We start from the raw sequence: 24,122 nt of genomic DNA, 5'->3' as shown, positions 1-24,122 counted from the left end.
AATATTTAATTATAATATATTATAAATAAAGAGATTATAATACTTTCTATTTTCACACGAAAATAATGAAAACTTGAAGTAATTAAAAGTAAATTTGACTTTTCGTAGCTGGCGATGGTACATTCAAGCAAATGACCGATAGAGATAATTGTGATACTGTTGCATCCCCCAATTCGATGAATGATTATTATGAGAAGTTTGTAGGAAGAAACGCTGATTCTCTTACGATTGATCAGTCAACGGACAACGGTTTTGAAAAAATCGCACAACGAGAAAGTAATCCGGGACCGAGTGCTTTATACAATTTGATCTCACCTCGCGTTGTGCAGGAGCATAATCCCAAGAGGAAATTCGTACAACGAGAAGAAGAACTGCACATGCTTGCACTTTCGGAAGCGCAGATGAAGGTCGACATCGCCGCCATGTTAAAGGAGGAAGCGAGGCTCAAATTAGAGGAGGCTCATTACCGCAAGGAGGAAGCTAGGCTTAGAATGCTGCTTTTTACTTATAAATTAGATAGGATTAAAGACGAATGAAGGAAGACGGATAATTTTATTGGATATGGCATGGACGTGTTGTACATCTATTATTTTTCTTTATTTTCGTTGCACCGATGCATCGATGCCGGTGCTCGTAAGCAAAATAAATTGGTTATATAATATAAAATATAAACGTAATTGTGTGTCTCTATAATACCAATTTACTTTTCATGAATGCACAATTAGAATATCAAAATAAATACAAGTTTTCTGATGATTTTACTTGCTAATAATTATTGCATTATGCGATATTATTCAGCTTGTAATGAACGTTACGAAGGTGTGACTTTTGACGAACGCAGACGCAACAGACAATCGACAAAATTATGACAGCAAAATGAAAGAAGAAAGTTTTGAGGTTCACATTATTCGTATTATTTGTATATTTGGATCAATCATTTTTATAATAGTTAAAATATAACAGCACAGAGAACTCGTCTGTATCTTTATTCCAAATTTAGAAGAAATATATATAAAAGATATAAAAAAAATAAAAAGATATATAAAAAAAAATAAATTTTCTTTGCGTCTTAAAATATTCTTGATTATTTGAACTTAAATTTTTGTATGTTATTATAAGAGTTATTTTGTAGTTATTTTGGAATGTCATTTGAAAAAGATACCAGATGCTATTTCTGGAATATCTTTAGGAAATATTTTTTTTATAGAGTAATGTTTTTAACTTCTCGATTATTAGTAATAATATTATGTATAAATACAATATGTAAAATAATAAATGCTTGACAGAGTCTTTAGCTGGCAGAATCTTTATGGGGGATTGGCAGTGAATTATTGACTAGTGACAGAATAGATCGTGAATTGATTTGTCACGGATTAATTGTCGTTAGTCAGTTTCGTATACTCTTATTAAAGTAAATAAATAAAGCGGGAATCGTTCGCGTTATGTAATTTCAGGATCGATCTTCTCACGTATTTCTTCTACATAAGATGAAAGTTGTCGCCGAGAGCCGATTTTGAAGTGTTCGAGCAATGAGTGACCTCAAAAAGCGAAGGATCGGTATAGATTGGCTCGCTCGGATCGAAACCGCCACGTCGACCGGTGGATAATCCCACAGCACCCTCCAGAGTGGACGATGAGGCAAGACGTTGGCTAATAGCATTGCTCATTGATCTCGAGATCGATCTAATTAAACATTACTATTTGTTACGATCTTCATTATAAATTTAAATTTTATATTATGAATAACGAAAAAATAATAAAATATCAATGTTTAAAAAAGAGTTCGATTGCATTAACTGGAATTCAAGTTAAAAATGAACAAATCAAAATTTTCTAGAATGAATTTACTATAATTTTAATTGAACAAACCAGGCTTCTGATATGATTTGAATCTTCTGGTTCATTTTCAATCAGAAAGACATAGAATTTAAAATATGTATAATTCGTTTAATACTTACGACGCTTGGAACGGTTTCTGAAGACCTGTCCTCATAAAAGAAAAGTTGTTGATTCGACTGCTGTAAGGCTCATCGGAATGGTTGCTGCGACTGCAGGTTTTGTCGAGTCTACGATTTTTCATAATCACGGAATAAACGTATTTTCTGAAATAATGAATCACTTTAAATTTGCTTAATAAACAAGGAAGATGAGATCCAACATATTGTGTTAATAATACTGCAAGCTTATAACTATTCATGGGTTAATTTATTTTTATGAATTTATTTTTAAGGATCTATTTATTCATTGAGATGTGTTCTTAAATAATAAAATGCGAATGAATTATTAAATTTCATAGATAAAATATAAGTTCTATAAAATATAAGTTCTACCTGTAAACAAGCATAGACAAGAGAACAACAGAGGCCAAGAGCACCACGAGGATGCCTACTGCGGTAACCAAGCCGTAGTATTCGTTTTGCGTTATACAAATATTTTCCAAGAGTAATTTACTAGCCTTAGTTTGCTTCTCGATGATATTATCTTCTTCAATGTTCATTCTTGAGTCGAGAACCTATTAAAATACAAATAATATTATTAGTCGTGGAATAGAAACGACATCTTTCTATTCCTTCGAAATGAAAATGATCAATCTTGATACCTCTATCATTTCTCTGACATGCTCTTCCTCCTCTTCGTTGTCTAGTTCATCGCTCGCAGCATCGGTCGCGTTGAAAATCGTTGACGCATTGTTAAAGTCATCATTCGTTACTATTATCGGCGATGTCTCATCCTCGTCCGTCGCTGTATCGTTATTTACGTCCCTTCGCCGTCTGCCAAAGGATGGTTCGCTTCTACCGGTACCACTGCAATACGCTGGCTGGCAGCCATCGCGGCACGTTCGTACATTCGCCTCGAACACCAGGAAATTTGATTCGGGTATTTTGAAGGCGTTGAAGCGGGCCTCGAGGCTATCGCCATCACGGAGACGGTCCAAACCAGGAAACACGTAGTTGTCCACTGGACAGCTGCAGAAATTTCCGTTTCAATTACGCGAGTACGATATATAGATAGATTGCGGAGGTAATTTAATTTATCCAATTATTATGTAACTTGAATATCTCAATAAAGGCCAAGATAGAGAAAAAAAAATAGTACAATAATGGCTGCGTTCCGATATTCTGCTGAAAATCTATAAGTACACGTAATGTAAATTATAGATTTTCAATACTGGCAGTGATTATGGATTATCGGAATGCAGCTGATATTGTATTATCTTCAATATAGATAATGCTATTATAATACTTCTCTTTTTGTTTTTTTTCTCTTTTCCTTACTGCCGTTAATTATTAGGAGTTTCAATATTTCTTACCCATATCTGTCGATCAGTTGAACACTTTTACCAGAGTAAGGATCTCTTGCAATAACATTAGTAGCAAATATATCCGTTACGTAATTGTACCTACGGACAATAATGATTGGGATTTATTAAAATTTACACGCGATTATTACGAAATATTTTTAATACGAAGCTCTTGCGATATTTGATAAGTAAAAATTAATTCAAGGAAATTAACGAAATAGAATCGGACAGTGATATCAAACCATTATTTCCATATAATGTTTTAATTATATTAATTGGATATCAGGTTAAAAGATATATAAATGAAAATTACCCATCTTGAGCTTCAAGTCTAAAAGTGAGAGGATCGCCAACGGCGATGGTTGTCGTGGGTCTACCCTGGTAGAGAATCAGCAAGCGCACTCTGGAGCTCAGAGTATTTTCCGCTGGGAGATATTCGATAGGGATGGGGGACCCTGATCTGTACAGTGGACGCACGAGATCCATTAGCGAAATTGAATGAATTACAACTCTAATGAATGTGGTGGAAAACATGAGCATATCCAACGGGGGAAAGAATTGAGATGTTCAATTATTTATTTATTTTTTTAATTTTTAATTATAAAAAAATAGAACTTTACTTTCGACTCTAAATAATATTTTATTGTCACATAAACTATTTTCTTTCTTCATTACGATCATATAAATAATTTCTGAAACTGTTATTAGATACAGTTTTGACAGAATTTCTAATACATAAGAAAAATTTTCGTAAGATTTTTAAGAACAATTTCGTAAGAACAGAAAAATGCGTTAAGATATTAATTAGTACTTTATTCACAACTGTTTTTAATAATTGTATTTCATCTGTACTGTCTTCAGAAAAAGATGAAAATTATATGATTTTTACAAAAAATAACATTATTCTTTTTTAAAATTAGGAAACAGAAAGAGATTCTAAGCTTTAAAATATCCAAAAAAGCAATTTATTAAAAATTGCTGTTTATGAGAACAGAATTAAACCCTTCCTCCGTAAACAAATCCTGGATATGCCCATATTGGATGTATATACACATGAAAGATGTAATGCGGACAACAAAAAAAAATGAACGCTTTAATTGGCTCTCGTTTTTAAATTTCAATTTTATCAATTGATATACATTTTTTATCTTTTAATCAAATTTATTCAAATATTATACTTTTTTTATTGAAAGATGAAATGACTATTATATTATAATTATAGCATAAAAACAAAAATTTCCTATCATAATTAATCCGTACTGTGATTAATTTTTTAAGATGAGCCGTTAACATAAATGCATATTATATGCATATGTGTAACATGAAGTAAATAAGGTATAGAATGTATAAGGTATAGAAGGAATAGAATGTATACATGATATCTTCAAAATTTAGAACTGAATGTGTGATAAAAAAAAATTGTACGAGTGTTTTCACCTCATATTATACTTGATTTTATACTCGTGTATAAAAAGGTAATGCATTTTGCTCTGGTTACAGTAACAAGATATGCATAGGTCCATGTTAATATACGAAATTAATGAACAAGGCTAGAATAACATTGGAACAATATCATAATATTTGCTCAACGATTATAAAGATGGAGAACTTGTCTAAAATTAATACGATTTGTTAAAAAAAAGAATCCTGTAAAAATATAAAATTGTAAAAAGGAATATTATTAGATAAGTTCAAAGATTTTTCTCTCGATATGGCTTTATTTACATAATTCAGTGTCCCGGGATACCTATGGCATTTAACGCGTTAAAGATCGTGCTCTCGGTACAAGGCACGATCTCTCGATCGATATGACCTGGCATACCCGGCACCGATGTAACCGGATGTGACGACAGCTTCGTCAGGTCCTCGAAACATGCATGTTAGATTGAATCGTTTGTCTCGCCCGGTTTGCACGTAGTCCGAAAATTGCACCACCACGATGTTTGTCATCGTATCGCCGTACTGCAAACATTTAAAGCGTGCATTATATCGATTATTACCATTAAATTTTAATATTAGATACGGATATTAAAAAAAAAGAGAATTATCTTGTTAATAAGAAATTTTTTAAATGAAATTATTGTAAATAATTCTTGTACTCGATGTCTGATTAAAAGTTATTGTGAAATAATTTTCTATTTGCGCAATTTAAAAGTTTTGAAATAATTCCTTGAACGTCATGCGCAGTAAAAGATTGCAGCTTAAATTAAATTGGAAATTACTTCGCAGTGGATCATGTTAAGCGAAAATTTATGCTCTTACTCGCTGTGTGCCACATTCGGGATATCCCTGAGGTCCGCTAATACGGAGTTTGTTCACGGTCCTGCCGTTTCCGCGGAAGAAGCATCGGTCATAGTATCCGTACGTGTAAATTCGCCCAATGAATCCCTCCGGCGTCCTCAGAGTAAATTCCATCCCATCCTCGCTGCAGACTTGACTCACTAAAAGCGTAACAGAGCGTAATTCGTTGTGCATAGCTTTCGGAAAACGGTCGATCGAGGAGGTGCGCGTTAATACGGAATTAATTAAATTGAAATTGAGTAAAAGAAATTATTCGAAGGCGAAGTGGTAACTGTGTAAATAAATTTCTGACAGATAATTTTCGACGCTGAAAATTATCAATCGCATTTTTTTTAGCACAATATGCAAAATTTTGTGCAATATTTTTTAGCAGAAAATCGATTTCCTGAGAATCAGGCGTGCGATATAATTAATAACTACCGTTTATATATAAAATGCAATAAAATGGACATTTTAATTTGATTTTGAGCGAAACTAAAAATTTAAGCAGCTATTCATGCCTCGCATTCGTGATCGCTCTTTATTCTCAAAATTACTGTGTCGATTGTAAAATTGCATGATAAGCAGAATAAAAGAACGGCCAAGTGAAAAAGAGACGAGAGATAGTAAAAAATTCTCAAAATCTAAGTAATACAAATATTGTATAAGAAGTATAAGAAATAAAAATCGGAACACTAGCTAGTCAAGAGATAGTCAGCAATTAATATATTTAGGATGTTAAAAGCTGGAGGCAAAAGTTGAAGTTCGAAGCGTTTAGATACATTATCAAAAAAAATTATATTACATCTTTTGTTATTATAGGTACAGAATTTAAAAAAGTGAATTAAGATTGGAATGGGAAATTGTTGACCGAGAATGTTTATAAAACTGTATCAAACATCATCGACGGAATGTAGACTATGGTGATGCGTAGATATTAAATAGATTATGCAACATGCAAGAGGGAGAAGTATAAATAAAAGAACAACATTAAATATTTATTTCGTAAAAGTAAAGTCGTGTGACAAAATGGTGCAAAATTCTATATACAATAATGTGTGTAAATTCTTATCATTAAAGTGTAGCTTAATTAGACGAGTAGTTATTTTTATATTTAATAAAATACGGATAAATCGTTATGTTCTATGCGTTTTTAATTTACTTCGCGTAGAAAACAATTCGATGACTATTCCGTGCAGGCAATAATTCGGATATTTCATTTCTAATTGCAAAAAAGCATATGTTTCACCCTGGTTCTTAATGCGCTCAAGTGTCTCTCACGCGTTTCTCAGCTTTCATATCAGCGTTTTTACGGACGGAGGGACCGCTTACCGTCCAGACATTCCCCGTCCGCACCCTGGCGACCGTTGTTCCTCTCGTAAAAGTCGTAATCCGAACCCGTGTCGTAATAAACCGGATTGCCCATGTCCATGTCCCTGGAGTCCCTATCGCTGAGTTCGCAATTGTCCCTCTCGGCCCCGTAAGGCGCAGTGTACGGTCGGTAATTGAAGGACCTGCAAATGACATTGGGAATTTGCGAGCATTGTCCAATCGATTGTGCAAACAAACGTCATCGGATCATTCCTAATTCAATTTCAAGCTCCCTGGGTCACAAACATTTCCTGAACAAACTGTCGGAATTCTATGTTTCACCGTTGTAGTCACATCTATTAAAAAACATCCTACTTTAAATACGTTCTTTACAGTATGTTTTCTATTTTATATATTATTAATATATAATAGCGGAATCTAATTTAATTTTTTTATATTAACTTTCACACACCATTCGCTTCAATTATTTTATCAATTTTATAATTGCTATAATAATTTGATTATATTAATAAGACATATGCGGTTGAATATATTTTGGTGAAATGGAACAGAATTTCTAATTATTATGACAGAATTCAATATTTTATAACTAGAAACATTTTATAGATTTAATTATTCGAATTTGATTAATATTTTCTAGTTAGCTCTAATGAATTTCTAGCTATATCCTAAAATATTCTAGCTATATCCTAAAATATTTTGCTGCTCAAATCAATCATCACAAACATATTACTATCTGAAAATCATTTAGATTAAATTCAGATTAAAATGTTTTTTTAATTTTCTCTAGATGGCTTGTATAGTTAAATCTAATTCTGAAAAATAGCAGAAAGAAAGATGAAATTTATCTATATCAAACATGTCTTTTGAATTAATTGCCTAAAACTTCATCGCTTTTCGACACAAATTTAAATTCTCTCGTCTAATTATATTTATTTGTACAAGTTCGACCATTATCATTACCTGCAAACGAAGTCTCTAGCATCGGCACATTCCCTCTCGCACTGAGCCAACGACGAGGCAGTGGTGTACCGTCTAACGAATGGCTTCCGTACTCTGGTACGAGATCCAACTTGCCTGAAATTGTCCTGTTCGTCGCATCTAGACACTAACGGAGGCCTGCCTATGATGGGTCTGCCTGCGATGGGCCCACCAGCAGTTCCAAATGGACGAGAGTTGTAGACTCCGCCTTCACCTATGTATCCGCCACCAACAATACCGCCGTCGTCATATCCTCCGTATCCTCCTAGTCGCATTGGACCGTACGGCCCACCACCATAATGAGGTCTTGGCTCGGGACCACTCTGAGGACCACGAACATCGTCGACAAATCCGGGCGAGTACATTCCTGGTGGTGGATACCTGCTTTTAATTGAATCTCAACGTCATTTTTCTACGATAAATCGTGGATCATCAAGATTATTGTTGTGGTTGCTATTATTATTATTTTTATATTATTATTATTATTATTATTATTATTATTATTATTATTATTATTCAGTGGCGCTTTAGTAGTCATTGATGTCCGATGTAATTAAAATATTTTAAAACACAAAAATATTGATAAAAAATAGATGCGACTTATAATATAAAATTTTAGATGACGTAAAAAAAAATAGCTAGATAACAATGTAAAATACAATTAATTCCGCTATTATTTATTACGCGCATATTAGATTTAGTAATTTTATCAGTGTAAGAAAAGAGAAAGATACTTTATTACGGCAAATAAAAATTTACTAGACAACGCATTAATGGAAAAGTGATAACGATACGTGAACAAAAAATTAAATTTGATATAATCGTGTCTAATTTAGACAGCGACTTACCGACTAGCATAAGGATCCTTGTCTGGATATCTTCCACTAGCTGGATATCGATCACCACCTAATCCCATAGGATATCGGTCCACATGGTCTTCTGGATAAGGATACCGATCTATTGTATTAGGATATCGATCAATCATATCAGGATATCGACTTGGAATTACACGAACCCCGTGTATTACAGTAGGATATCGGTCATTCGCGGGATATCGGTCATTCGCGGGATATCGATCATTCGAGGGATATCGATCACTCACGGGATATCGGTCACTTGGAGGATATCTCCCCAGAGTTCCGGCGTCGGGATATCTATTGACGCCATTAGGACGACGATCTCCTCCTCTAATAGGATATCGATCAGACATGGGATATCTGTCCGGATATCGGTCGCTAACTGGATAACGATCAGGATAGCGATCTCCCACAGGATAACGATCTCCTGTAGGATAACGATCTCCTGTGGGATAACGATCTCCTGTGGGATAACGATCTCCTGTGGGATAACGATCTCCTGTGGGATAACGATCTCCTGTGGGATAACGATCGGGATATCGATCACCAAGAGGATAGCGATCAGGATAATTGTCGGGTTCATTTAAAGGATATTTGTTATCCGGATATCTATCGTCTAAAGGACGGCGATCAGGATATCGATCTGCTGGATAACGGTCGGGATACCGATCTGGATAACGATCCGGTATACGATCTGGTATACGATCTGGATAACGATCTGGATAACGATCTGGATAACGATCCGGTTTGACGCTGGTAGAATATCCTTTGTCGTAATCGTCCGGGTATCCTGAAAGAAACATTTTAACAAATTTCGACATCGTAGTTAATTATGTAAATCAAATGTTTAATATTTTTAAGTAACATGGAAACAAACAAATGGTAAACATTTAGCAATACTAAGAACTTTATAAAATTGATTTTTATAATAATCAGATTATTTTTTTAAAATTTGAATTTTAAAATTCTAAGAACAGAAAATTCAGCAATCTTACAAATCCTACAAATTTACAAATTCTCAAAAAACAAGATCTTTTTAAATTTCTTTGTTTGTAAGCCTTTGTCTTCAAAGGGTTAATATGAAATGCCGTTATAATAAAAATATAAAATTCAAGATTAGAACTGATCACATTTAGCATTGAAAATGCAATGTGAATGCAATTTTGATTAGTTTAGTATTCGAACAACAAGATTGATGATATTCTTTAACAGGTGATGGTTAACAATTGTGTCTAACGGCAATTATAAACATCTGTTTAAGATCTTGTCCCATTAAAACAATTTATGTGATTACTCGGCAGCTCTATGAATAATTACACAACTTTATCTAACATGTCGACATGCGATATTACTCTGAATTAATAAAGCGGTTCTAACCGGGTCTTCCTAAAGAGGGTCGTCCAAAGTTTGTGTCCTGTCCCAAGGGATCCGGTCTGTAACCAGGACCATCGCGATCGCCGTCTAGATATTGATCTGTTGATACAATGCGGTCGTTAAATTAAACATTGAGCTATGCAAAGCTGTATCGCTGTTCCAAGACGTTCTCGAAAGTCGCAGTACGATCACGTAGTGATAGAAGTCAATTTACCGACACGATATATAATTCAAAAAAAGAACCAAGCCGATTTAAAATTTTTCGTAAATAATAGAATAATAACGATAAACGTTAACAAATTTACATAAACATTAATAATTAATAAACATTAATTTCGCACTCAATAATGCAACTGTTAGGTAATACCATGTCATATTACATTTATATTGTTGAATGTGAAATTATAACATTAATGTTATATTAACTTTTAGGATCAACTCGAATAACAGAAACATCGTGCGATGCATCTCCTTCCTCACAATGAACAGACAGACAATCGATACTCACGCATGAGATTCTCATAATAGTCATAATCGGCATCGTAGATAATCCGGTTACCATCCCTTTGATTGAATCGGCTTAATCGGCAGGTGTGATAATGCTCAGAATAAACGGCGCTACGGCATTGGAAGCTCGTCTGCCGGAGGCATTCGTCCAGACACTCACTGAGGCTGCGTCCGGTAATCTCCGAATGAAACTCGCCACTCAAACGCGAGTTCCGATAACGCTGGAAAGCCGTATCTGGACGACGACCATCGGAGAAGAGGTGTGACGATGAACTGCTGTCCGGGTATTCGGAACCGCGCGCTACGGACGGATCTACGCTTCGTAAGTGGGCATTGATAACGAGTTGTGAATCACCAACTGACCATTGTTAATTAAAAATCTTACGCCTCGTTAGAATATAATACAGAGTAGGAAAAAATATAGCACCGATATATTGAATAACTAACACCGTACGTTTTATGTATTAATTAATAAATTAGCCCTTCAATATTACTACACTACACTATTTTGTCACAGGTGCAATATATTTTTTACAGTATGGTATATTCAACTCAATTTTTGCTTATAACTTTTATAAAAATAACATATTGTAATTATTTTTTTTTAAATAATAGATAGAAATTTCGAAATACGGATACGCCATACCGAGATTGTTATTAAAGAGGTAATATAATTTTAAAATTATATATTCGAAATCTTTATTTTATTTATTTACACCAAAACCAAGTTAGTGTGAAATTAATGAAATTATAAAAGGTTTAATAATTAATGGAATTTACATAATAAATCAAGTTAATAATTAATAAAATTAAATTAAAGAAAAAATAATTTAATAAAAGCTTAGTTTCTTGAAACATAGAAATTAATTTTAATGTTCTGGAAAAATCATTGTCGATTTTATCTGTCATTGAATATATCGCGAATGTTACTTACATAATGAGACAAAATAACAATAGACTAAAATGGGGACAGGCAACAGTGAGTTATAAAAAATTAATATTAAAATTTTGCATACACTCACGATTATCTAAGCACACCAAATCGTAAAAGTGATGACTTGGGCTGCTGCTAACTCCAATATCGTCCTTTTGTGAAACAGAATCCTCTTCGGATATGACGCACTGCCGCGTTTGTTCGTCAAATTCGATGCTGCGACAAAAATATTTTTCCGCTCTAGGACATAGCGCCTGACATTCTTCCAAAGTAAGATTTGTATATATATCCACTTCAAATGGGCCGCGCAAACGTTTGTTTTCTTCCTTGACGAACACTGTGAGTCCGTCGCATCGTCTCTCGGCTGATCAGATATTTAAAAAATATTTCTTTAATTTTAATTATATGTATAATTAATGTAAATATTATTAATTAATATAATTGTATAATTAATGTAATTATATATGCGATATTTCTCAAGATATTTAATATGTCGATTAACATCTTTTAAATATACCTACTTTTTTTGCGCAATTTCTAATTATTACAAGAAAATTTCTGACGCAATTTTTCGATAAGATACATAAATTAAATACTTTATACAAAAATTAATTAGAAACGTACTGTTAAGGCAAGTATTTTCCAAATAATCAGAATTCGGATCATCCTCCAGTAATTCAGGATGAGTTCTCCTAGTGAAACGACTGAGAGAACAGCTTCTCAGGGCAGTGTCATATGTTGCTGATCGACAGACGAAACTGAATTCGTTGAGACATCTAAACATAAAATTAAAATGCTATTTCTTTTACGACACGCGATAATTTTTAATCTTCGCAAGTACCTATCTTCGCAGTCGGTTCTGTTAGCGGCACTGACTTCTTTGATGTCTGTCAAGGGTAGCTTCAGCTTCTTTCTCGGATGCCTCTCGAACACATAACGACGATTTGGACATTCTCTCTCTATTCTGTCGGCTAAAAATGAAACAGATATATTAACTAGTAAATTCTAGAAATTATTAAAGATAAATAGACACAGGTATAGAAATCAATTTTTAAAGAACTCCAGATCAACTTGAAAAATTATTTTTAGTCAAAGAATTGCGGAGAATAGTTCGTTCCACCATTATTAGGAAAAAAAATCATTATGTCTTTCTGATAAACAAAATTCGTGAACGAGTGACTATTTCAATTAACAGAATGCATCGCGCCTCGTTCACGAATTTTGTTTGTCAGAAAGACGTAATGATTTTTTGCACAACGATATTTTTTCTGTCGACGTTTTTCTGTCTATGCGGATACTCACATGTTAGGCACACTTCGGTGAAGTGCACGCTATTTGGTACGAGCATAAGATTTCCGATGCCCTCCGGCTGCGCCTGTTCTCTCGTTAAATAGCAAGTACTCTCTTCGTACTCGGCGGCGCCGCTGAAGGACGCGATTCTGCTGCCAGGTTGGAAGTCGAAGCTCGTACATGCGCGGACCAGATTGTTCGTCGCCGTTCTGTCGCGCAGACAGAGCTCTTGACACTTCTCCAAGACCCTAAATGGAGGCGCCGAGTCTCGCACCTGCCATAAAAAGAAATTTCTTAACATCGGATACTTTATTATGTCACAATCACGTTACATTTTTTCCTACGCGACCTCTGCGTCGCGGAATTGTGAAAAATTGAAATTCGAGAAGCGTGCGATCGATCAATCGTTCACGCAAAATAGAGCGAGGATGAAAGTTCCTTGGAAATAGCAAACACTTCTTCAAGTAATAGGTAGCTAGTCGTAAACAATTTGTAGCATACATTAACAATGGCTCAAACGCGACCCGAATGGATAATACAGTTTTGTACAGAATTAGACAGTAACAAATTTAAATGTGAATACTTTACTTACTATAATAATAATTTCACCTCATTATAATAGTATGAGAAACCATTTATTCAAAAAACATATACGTTTTTTGAAGAAGAAGAAAAAAAAAGAAGATGCATTATAAAATCGTTTTCAAAAGGAAATACATTTATCAAGATTTTAACTATTATATACTTTTAACTATTATATTGTGACAATTAACATATACATACATTAATATATACATGTATATATATATGTGACATTTTTCAAAATATTATTGTCCGACACGCCCGAATGATAAATTTGGATGCAAGAAATTCATGTTTTGATATTTATTCGAAAAACATCATATATCTGAAATAAGATCAGACTTAGAACATGAATTTCTTGCACTTAAATTTATCATTTGGATTTGCGTGCTGGACAATATTATTTTGGAAAATGTCATAATGTTAATTGTCATAACATAATAGTTAGATCTCTGGCGTTACACCTCTCTCATATGCTTATGGCATAGCGCACGGTAATTATTCAATTGCCACAAGCATATAGGATTTATAGTTTTTAATGCCGGTTCCGAACAACGGATTTTTCGAGAGATGTTTCTGTGGGCAAAGATACTCTCGAGAGGTCAGCCTTTTCCGAAAGAAGACACGAGCGTAAATATTTTCTAAATATTTTGATTCCTACTGGGATCGAATTCGGAATCTCTGGTACGATAGACCAATGCGTTGCTACTTTGTCTGCTATGCTACTATATGTTCGCGTTCGAAGCATTTGACAATAGAAAAACAGAAGGAATTGATAAAGAAGAACGAGACTAAAATAATCACAAAATAAAGAATACCGAAAATGCAGAATGCTCATTATGTTCGGTATTGTTATCTTTAAAAATAGGGATGCACTGGATATGCAGGAAGTATCCGATATCCGGTATTATCCGGATTTTTTACTATCCGACCAGATAGCTGGATATCATTAATATCCGGTTGAAATTTGACGTTATTAAATTGTTAATTTTTTCTTATACAAATGTTTTAGAAAAAAGTAAATACGTAATTAATATTGAAAATATGATATCTCAAAATTTTAGAAGTAAAAAAATTGAAAGATTGCGTGTTTACCATGCTATTATAATTATTTTTTTTTTAGCGAATTGATAACAATGTTATTTATTGTACATTTTTTAACGGTAATTTTTTAAGTACTTAATGGCAATAAATATGATCGTTACTTTTGTCGTTACTTTGTATACATACAATACATAAGTGGAACGTGCATAAGCGAGTTTAAAAAAAAAATAGTATTATATAAGAATATTATAAAAGAGTGTTCGTAACATTAACGATTGAATCTCTATAAAAAGTCATCAAAATTCGGTGAAAAATAAAATTAATAACAAATTTTAATAATAGCAAACTTTTTACAATAAATAACGAGTTAAGGTAACAAGTTACTTTTAGAGATAACTTTGCCAACTTTGCTGAAAAGTTACATTTCTAGGATATTTTGTTAAATCGTTTAATAAAATTTGAGCGATAGTTAAGGATATATAATATCATATGTATTTTTTAACAAAATGAAAAGTTATGTTACAAATAAAAAGTTATTTGCTACAATGTAATAATACACATGTGTGACCGTAGATTATGATACATATAATAAATAAAATAAGGCGTATTCTCTTGTGCATATAGTGCTATCATAAGTAAAAATTAGCTTTAGCCGATACTATAAGCTCGTCGATACTACTTTCTCTTATAACATTCACTTTTATACGGAAGGTATGAATTTCAAATTTCAGTCACATTTTACAGAGACTATACACCTGATACTTTGAAAGCTGAAGTACTTTCGAAATATCCTCGATCTTACCACATCATCGTCAAAACCCTGAAGCTGCTGATCCGGAAGTCTCTCATAAACCACTCTACCCAGACCACCGTTGCAGGTTGTTTGCGCTGAAACTATATAATGATTTTCTTAGCACCTGTTTATTGGCAACGTGCGATAGATCCTGATTTTACTATTTATATATTAATTTGTGTAGAAAGTACAGATTATTATTTCCTTTTCGCATAAAATTTAGGCTACTTCCTCTAGTCAACAAACGCTCGCGCGTTCTTTGATTTTATCAGATATGTATTTTCATAAGTGGCACGGATAGTGACACAATACCGACCAACAGTTTCGTAAGTTCAACATGACATCGTTCTGTATCCTCCGAGCTGTTCCCTCACATGTTCGCAGAACTATTTAGTTACGTATGAATTCCAAACATATTTTTAGAATACAATTGCCGCGCTGAACAAAATATCGAAAAGATGTTTTTTTATCTTAATTTTAAGCAAAAGTTATTATTAACTTGTAACGATTACTTCTTAATATTTCAATCGTTATATTAATTAATTTAAAATAAATAATTAATGAACTTATAATTATATCATATTTAATTAACGATAAACATTTTTAAAAAAGCGTTTAAATTCTTTTCCCCAATTCTGTTGATTTTTAAATAAAACTTATTGAAATCGAAAGTAATGTATATTGAATATATGTATATTGATAATCTATTGATATCTATTAAAAGACTTCTTACATTAATTATATGGAAAATTAAATCTCGATAGAATAAATTAATTTTCACATATAATGTAGCTTATAATGTGATAAACAAAAGACGTCATAGGCACATAGCTCAATAATGAATAATTGTTGAATTATGGTGCATCAAAGATGCTTTCTTACAAGTTTTGTATATATTTTATATTATCTTTGATCAGTCATAGCTTTACACACCCTGTCTATTATATAATACATTATAGCTTCAAAACTATTCATTATTGAGCCTTATTTTTGTGATATCTTTTATTCATCACATTATAAGTTATATTATATGTGTAAACTAACTCCAATTTTATAAATGAAAATCGACTCATTTCAACTCAGTTTTCCATATAATTTGAATGTAAGATCAATTTTTTGACCTAAAATAAATTGTAAAAAAATTTTAATTTATTACGTTCTTACCATTGACCAATAGATCTAGCACGATGAGTATCCAAATGAATGGCAGCATATTAATTGATCTGTGAACTTTCCGCATCATGATATTGAAATGTACGGATTACTATGTCGCATACGTGCCAATCGCTATTAAGCTCTGAAAATGAATTATTAAACATATTTGATACTTAAAAGAAAAGAGATATTTTTTACAATTTATATTTATTACAAATTTTTGTAATTTTAATTTTGATATTACCAAATATACATTATTACAAAAATAAATTATTTTGTATTATTTTCTGTAAAATTACCATAGTAGAAATTGCAGAAATAGAAATTAAGAATGGTTTGAAAATTGTTTCTTGTTTCAAAAGGAGAGGAAAAATTTAATTTGTGCGAGATGAGAATTGTTTTTCTAAGGGGTAGCTTTGTATTGAAGTTTAATAATGCAAGAGATCTTGAAATTATTTATGCAACAGACGAAAAGCTATACGTATTTTCCATGTGTATTTTTCTTTTATGAAATAAATGTTGAGAAAAATATTGAAACTGCTTATATGTACCATGAAGGCATATGAAATATTTAAAAATTCCTACTGCATAAATATTTTATTTCACATTTATATAATTAAGAAAATATTTTTAATTAAAGGAATTCATAAAAATATGTTTATAAAAAATACATGTATGAAAAAAACAGATAGAGTAATTATTGCTTAGTTATTTTTGAAAATCATTCAAATGTTTCACCTATTATTTCCCTGGAGGGCTAGGTGTAATGGACGCAAATCCAGTTTTTGTTCCTTATATGAAAAAAAGATACATGAAAAATCGGAATACAGATAAAACTACTAGCGAGTACCATTTGTTCTGATCGATGAACGTTTGTACGTATGTACTCGAGATACGTGGGGACAGGCGTGTATTAAACTTTATGGAATTCCTGACGAGCACTCACCCTGAACACTACTACACACCCTCGCACGCCTATATACATACGTAGCTGCCAAAGGATCAGCACACGCTCGTAAGGGCAACGAAGCGTGGTTCCAACTTTCAGGCATTACATTATTAGCCGGTTGCTATTATATGTCCGGTTATCGTGATTGATGTAGGAGAGCGCGGGTTCAATCATCGGAAACGAAAGAACGAGCAGGTCATCTTCATATGCAATGATTTCTCCATTTCCGATAACATCGAAAATCGAAAGAAAAAAGGACAAACGTATGTATGCGATATATATATATATATTTTTAAAAATAATTTTATGAATGTAATTATGAATCTATCAAAACAATTTCAGGCCTTATATACTTTCACAATTTGCTTGCAAATCAGTGTATTATATTTTTACATTAATTTTTTACATAATGTTTATGATATTTTTCAACATACTCGTCTTATATTAAATTAATACAAAAATTTGGATAAACTGTTTCGAACATTAAATTATTTACATAATATTGTCTTATTAATTATAAGCTCTCTCTACAAAGTATGATAAGAACATTAACGTTATTCGGCTTTATTGGTCTACAATTTCGAAAATATCGCGCTCGAGCTCAGCGAGAGCCCATATATAGCATCCCCATAATAGGATGTTTATGATATCGACAATGTATCGTAAAGAGGTTTTCTATTGTCAGGGTAATTTATGTTTACTCATTGATGCACAAGCGTACTTGTTCGTGACGAGTATCAATTACTATAGCTGCGGCTCGTCCACCGATTGTGTCCATCGTGCAGCGCTGCTTATTAATCGCGTTATAGTTTATCGCCTCGGTAATTGCGTCTGTCACCGACAACGCAGTATAAAAGCTTATTCTGATGTTAATATCATCGGTCGCGTGAGAAAATTATGGTGCTCGTTCGTAATAATTCGCATAATATTGCCCGTGCGAAATTACATTTCTGCAATTGTCTTCATTGGATTGCCGGATTTATGACGTACTGCTCGCCGTATGCAAATTATTTCGGGAAATTACTCGAATTAAGATAATTAAACATATCATCAGACACGAGTGTGGCAGCACCAATTAAAAACATCGTGAAAGGAGATATTAAAAGTTTCCTTTACTTTAAATAATCGCGGGAAATGGTTTTAATTTTTGCTGCCATTGTAAAATTATACTATTACAAAATATTAAAAATTTTCATATTACCAAATATTAAATATTTTATATAATAATTGAATTTATCGTGAGAACGCGCTACTAATTATAGGTATAATACACTGTAAAAAAAAAATGAAATATTAATTTTAACTTAAAGATGTTTAGTGGAGACTTTCTGAGATATACAAAAATGTGAAAATTAACACAAAAATGTTAATTTTAATATTTTTTCATGTCTTAGAAAATTCACTATACACTACGTTTTTAAGTTAAAATTAACATTTTATTTTTTACAGTGTACAGACTGCACATTTCCTGATCTCAGCATCTGTTAGAAAGAACTAAATCATATCAGCCTCTCTCTTCAACTATATGTGTATTTTAAAGAGAGATATAAAAAAATAATAAGATAAGTATTGTTATTGAACGCTCTAGGATCTTCTCAAGTACTAAGATAATCCATACGGAGTTATAATATAATTGTTTACTTACATAGAAAGAATAATTTTGCTAAATACAAGACTGTAATTTTAAGAAAAAAGAGAGAAGGAAAACGCGCGATATGATTCAATCTATCTTTTTTTAGACTGATAATGACAATTTCATACTAAGAAAAATGTCTGACTGGATTAATTGGAATTTTGTTTGAAAATAGAGGAATCAGAATTTCTGGTTAAAAGTCTACTAAAATTCTAATTGAGATAATCGGAATTCTGATTGATATATCAAAATCTTCTAGCGCGTCCATTTTCAACTAGATATTTTTCTCAGTATAAAAATTTATTCTTAATGCTATGGCAGAACAAAGAAACTTAGCAATAAGAAGTAAGTAGTAACCAAATCAACATTTCAGATTTGCTATTATTTAGGTTATTGCCTTACGTTTCTACTGTACGATTGATCGATTCGTTTGCTGTTTACATCTTACTGCCTTATGGTAGGAGCACAAAATCTTGCATAATACATAATGCGCAATGCATGAAAAATATACCAATCAAAATTCTTCATTTCCTTTTCATGAAATAAAAAATTTTGATTGGTTGATTTTTTTTTGCCTTATGCATTATGCAAGAATCTGTGCTTCTTTCCTCACGTTCTTTTCGAATAGTTTTTATTAAATGTATGCTACTAATACTGTAAATGATAAACTGATTAATACTGTAACTGATAAACAAAAGAGAAAAATGAGTCATTCAGGAGAATAAAAGACAGTTTAAAAATCATTGTTGATGCAATTCATAATTTGGGTTTTGGAAAGCTTACTTTCCGTAGTTGCTTTTCATTGCGAGCTTCCACCGCAGGATCTATTGTTGCGGTGCTTTGAACTCTATTGGTACGCGGATGGTATTGTTGCGTGCGTACTCGTGTCGAACAGGGAATGAATTCGGTCATTGTTGTGTGACGTTCATGTTAATGGAACTTTTGCACGCAACGACAAATTATTATCTGGCAATGTGCCATTCTGTTCGGATTCGGGCACGACGAGATGCTGAGAGTGAGATGACAACGCATCCAGAACCTTTGAGATCCGGCTGAGATCTTCTGAGCCATTGAAAATCATTACCAGTAAAATACGATCGCGGCTATGCAAAAGATCATGGAAAATCAGTAATACTCGCATCGAACAATTGCGTAATGATCTCTTGAGTAATTATCATAATTACAGCATAAATACAAACGTGTACTGCGCTCCAACGCGTTAATTGCGCGATACGTCATTAAAATAATTAATTTTGAGTAATGCAGTCATGCGAGTTACTTTATCCTTATATGGATACATAACTATATGAATGATGTTCCGTGAAAATATTTTTCTCTACACAGAAAGAACGGTTTTATTAAAATATTTAAAAATTTAGCTATGTAGATATAGATTTAAAAATAATTTTGTTAGACGTTAAAATAATTATGTAAGATCCTCAAGCTGATTGTCAGTGTCAAAATTTTTTGTAATATTGTTTATTATGTTTAAACATCTTACATAATTATTTTATTGATAATCCAATAAAATTATTTTCAGGTTTGTATCAAGCTAAATTTTTAGAATTTTAGCGAAATCACTCTTTGCTTGTGATAAAGGAAAATTGATCATCACGATGAATTTACTAAAAAATCATTATTTACTTATATGAGCTCATATGAAAGTCTTACGTTTTCATGAAATGAATTTTTCATCTAGAATTGCAATTATCGATTCAATAAATCTTCTTTCGAGGAAGAGATAACGGAACATGAGGGTACTGGTAAAATAAATTCACTCTCACGAGCGCGGATTTAATCTTTTGCCTGTAACATTCTCTTAAAAAAAAGCTATAAAATTATAATTAAAGTCGAATAATTACGAGTGACTTTTCCCAACATACATACATACACATGTTACATTATATTGTTGAGTGGGACTACTTATTTTATACTGATTTAATATCGTTTAACATTTGAGTAAAAAGATTGTCAATGGTGTAAAAAAGAATCATCGATGAAGGGAAAGAAAGTTAATCTTACCCAGAAGGAACAGCTTTCCCCTAGTTCTTCGTCGCAAGCTCTCCGTTCCTTTGGCGTGATTGCAATTGCTGTGAAGGAGGACGAAGGGAAGCGTCGCGGATCTCGCGATGTGCCAGTGCTATCCCAACGCGATCCCAAAAGTGATCTTATGGATCGCGCGCGAGAAAGAGGCGTGCGAGCGTACGCCGAAATCACGCGTGTGGCGCGAATGGCACCTGTAATCAAACTGACGGTCGAAATCAGCGGGAAGCATGGAAATAATGGACACCTGTACACTTGGGAAGTGGAGAGAGAACGGCAAAAGAGCAAATCGTGCATTCCTGATGAGAGATCCCCGCGTTACAAGCCATAGACCGCGTGATAGACCATAGGGGGCCCATAGAGCACGATGCATGGATAACGCGCGCGGGGGCGGACAGGTAGGGTCCCCACGTCCGACTTCTCTGGCCTTGCACGCAGCGGAAGTGGACCCATTGTGTGTCCGGTTTCCGTGAGGCCATCCGGGAAAACGAACGACGCGTCATGTCCGCGGGGGAAGGGGGAGGGGGAGGATCACGAGAGCTGCGGAACATCGTACCCAGCGGCGTAGGTTCTTGTCATCGAGGCCGACTCGCGGCGGAATCATGGATTAGAGATTCCCAGTCGAGGTCAACCAGGACGAGATCGCACCGTCATCATCGAGAGTCAACGAGCCGCTCAACGATCGACTGGATAAAGCGCGGGGTGATCAGCCATCTCAGTATACAGGGGTTCGTAACCTTTTGTTCGCCATATTAGATGCATCGAGAATTATTTTCTTCGTACAAAGGTATCGCGTAATACATTGTTCCATTTTATTTATTTTACTTTTATTTTCAGTCTCATTTAGAATGTACGTTCCAATTCGAAAGATAAAATTCTCAATCGGATGTGTTAATAAAAAAATTTAAAAATAATTTTTAAAAAATTGAGTGTGTGAATTGAGTGTAATGAAATTAGATTTTTTTAATGGCTAATTGTTGAATTTTAATTCTAATTGTTGAATTATTTTAAGATTTACTAAGTATATTTATGTAATTTGTATTTTAAATATATTCGTGATTTATTGTATTGTTATTATGAGAGAAAATTAAGAATCATAATAGCATTACATACATTAAACAAGAACATAAACAATTTTGCAAAAATAGAAAGCTTGTTTTTTTTGAAATACACAAAAATTTTACGCTATGAAAGTTAATTATAACAAAAATATGCATATGAAATGAATATCTTATAATAAATTAATACATATGAGATAGAAAATGAAATTCGATAATAAGTATACATCAGTCCCTTAATAATAAATTATGGTGCTAATAATGATCTTCAGATCTTTTTCCTTTCTTTTTTTATGGCATGTCCTTTCTTGCGTCTTCACAAAGAGCATTATACTTAAGAGATATCTTTTTCTCTTGAGATAGCAAATAACGACGCTTCTACGGAGTCTGAAATATTGGAGGAAGTGAAAAGATAAAAGAATATAATAAATTTCTCTCATGGAACGCTTGACAACATGTTTTTTCTTGATAATCTTTTATATAATAATAGCAACACTTATTTACCTGATACCCTATGTAGACAAGACTTATTTTCTTCATAAAATGACTGGTTCTTTGTAAGTAAAGACTGATACAAGAGAGAAAGCTTTTAGAAGCGTGACAATACAGTTTTGTCACAAATAAAAAACTTCACGGCTGAAAAAGATAAGTATAATCAAATAAGTATAATTAAAAAATTGTTCAGATATATTAGAATAAAGAATTTTGAAATGAATTCTGTGCTTTTAATAAGAAACCATTTATATTTAATAAGAAACCGTATATTTAGTAAGAACCGTTTTATAAAAAAAGATTTTTATTGATAAAAAAACATTTCTTTGGATATAATTTCTTTTACATTAAAAACTTTTAAACTTTAGTTATACGAAAGTTGAACCTATCTCTTTTTTTTCTTTAAATTTCATATTAAATAGCTTATCTTTTTTGTTGTGTGCCGAGAGATAAAATTTATTCACGTGGACGGTCCAATAAGATTCTCATTGTTTAAAATTTATTTCCTCAGAAATTAATTATTTTTAGGATTATTATTTCATAATCAGTGCGCATTTATGGAGGACGCTATTTTCCAGAGGATTTCTCATGCGTTTTAATTGTTATAATTTTATATTGTTTACAGTTCAATTATACTACGAGTATAATGATATCATAATATATTTGTAACATCAGAGTACACAAATGTAAAGTGTGTCATATAAATTAATGAAATAAACACGTAAAACAGTTTCGATTAACATTGATTGTCACAATAGTCGCATGCATTTCTCGTTTAATTGACATTATACAATACTTACAGATATAAACAACAAATAAAGATGCAAAATTTAAAAATATTTTGAAGGTCTACTTTTGACTTCATTCTGTCTTAGAATTTGAGATAGAATTTTATAATTTTAATTTTAATTTTATTTATAACGTACCGTGTAATACGAGAAACATTTGAAGATAATATGCATCGTAAAAAATTTATGAAAATATATGCGTCAAAAGTACACAAAAGCATAAAAGTGGTTTCTATTTTCTGGTATAATTGCATTCAATAACAATGAATAACAACAATAATAATTATTAATTCTCATAATCCCAATAATAATAATTATTAATATTACTGATAATTTCAAATAGCCAAGTGGAATAATATTATAGGTCACGATAATATCAAAATAATTAAAATTAATCTGACTTATCAAAAAGTGATTTTTAACTATTTTGGAGTTATTTTGACGCTATTTTGATGTCATTATTTTTAATTTTGCTTGATGGGAACAGAATGATAATAAAATGATTTAAATACTTACTCTAATAGACGAAAGTAACTATCACTATATTTTTTATCACTAGAAGTACGCGCGGTCTTTATTGACTGCTTTTATTTTTTTAGATTATACTTATTTTATAAAAGATTGGATTCTGAAATTTTTTTACTTTTAAATAATTATATCATTCATTTATACTGAAATATTTAATTTTTTAAATCAATTTCTTTATTTTTATAGTAATTTATTCGCTTT

General features: G+C 32.4%; 2 protein-coding genes across 2 annotated transcripts in view; one reads left to right on the top strand and one right to left on the bottom strand.

Annotated features, from left to right (window-relative positions):
- LOC108686888 overlaps nt 1-538 on the top strand; it is a 1,646-nt gene extending 1,108 nt beyond the window's left edge. The window contains exon 3 of the mRNA XM_018192393.1: nt 109-538. Coding sequence (XP_018047882.1) covers nt 109-536 — 428 coding nt within the window. The 3' untranslated portion in view covers nt 537-538. The remainder of the gene's footprint in view (nt 1-108) is intronic.
- Nucleotides 539-1,301: 763 nt separating this feature from the next.
- On the bottom strand, nt 1,302-16,515 carry LOC108685045. Its single transcript, XM_018189664.1, has 19 exons — nt 16,440-16,515; nt 15,285-15,376; nt 12,869-13,130; nt 12,408-12,537; nt 12,191-12,342; nt 11,655-11,930; nt 10,634-10,945; nt 10,129-10,224; nt 8,743-9,541; nt 7,877-8,278; nt 6,914-7,095; nt 5,564-5,742; nt 5,115-5,263; nt 3,615-3,761; nt 3,311-3,400; nt 2,600-2,966; nt 2,331-2,512; nt 1,959-2,102; nt 1,302-1,683 (listed from the first exon to the last, which is right to left on the bottom strand). Exons 1-19 carry the CDS (start codon nt 16,513-16,515, stop codon nt 1,479-1,481), a joined length of 4,242 nt encoding a protein of 1,413 aa, XP_018045153.1. The 3' UTR covers nt 1,302-1,478.
- Between the last annotated feature and the right edge of the window lie 7,607 nt (nt 16,516-24,122).

Source organism: Atta colombica, unplaced genomic scaffold (genome assembly GCF_001594045.1).
Source record: "Atta colombica isolate Treedump-2 unplaced genomic scaffold, Acol1.0 scaffold100, whole genome shotgun sequence".
In the NCBI taxonomy this organism is placed as follows: domain Eukaryota; kingdom Metazoa; phylum Arthropoda; class Insecta; order Hymenoptera; family Formicidae; genus Atta; species Atta colombica.
This window is presented reverse-complemented; position numbering and strand designations above follow the sequence as displayed.

Excerpts from the sequence above, each read along its gene's own strand:
- LOC108685045 (XM_018189664.1), bottom strand. The coding sequence starts at position 16,515 with ATGCGGAAAGTTCACAGATCAATTAATATGCTGCCATTCATTTGGATA. Across the intron at positions 3,762-5,114 it reads ATCGGTGCCGGGTATGCCAG|ATCAGGGTCCCCCATCCCTA; the intron begins GTCATATCGATC and ends TCCACTGTACAG. Across the intron at positions 2,513-2,599 it reads ATGTCAGAGAAATGATAGAG|GTTCTCGACTCAAGAATGAA; the intron begins GTATCAAGATTG and ends GTATTTTAATAG.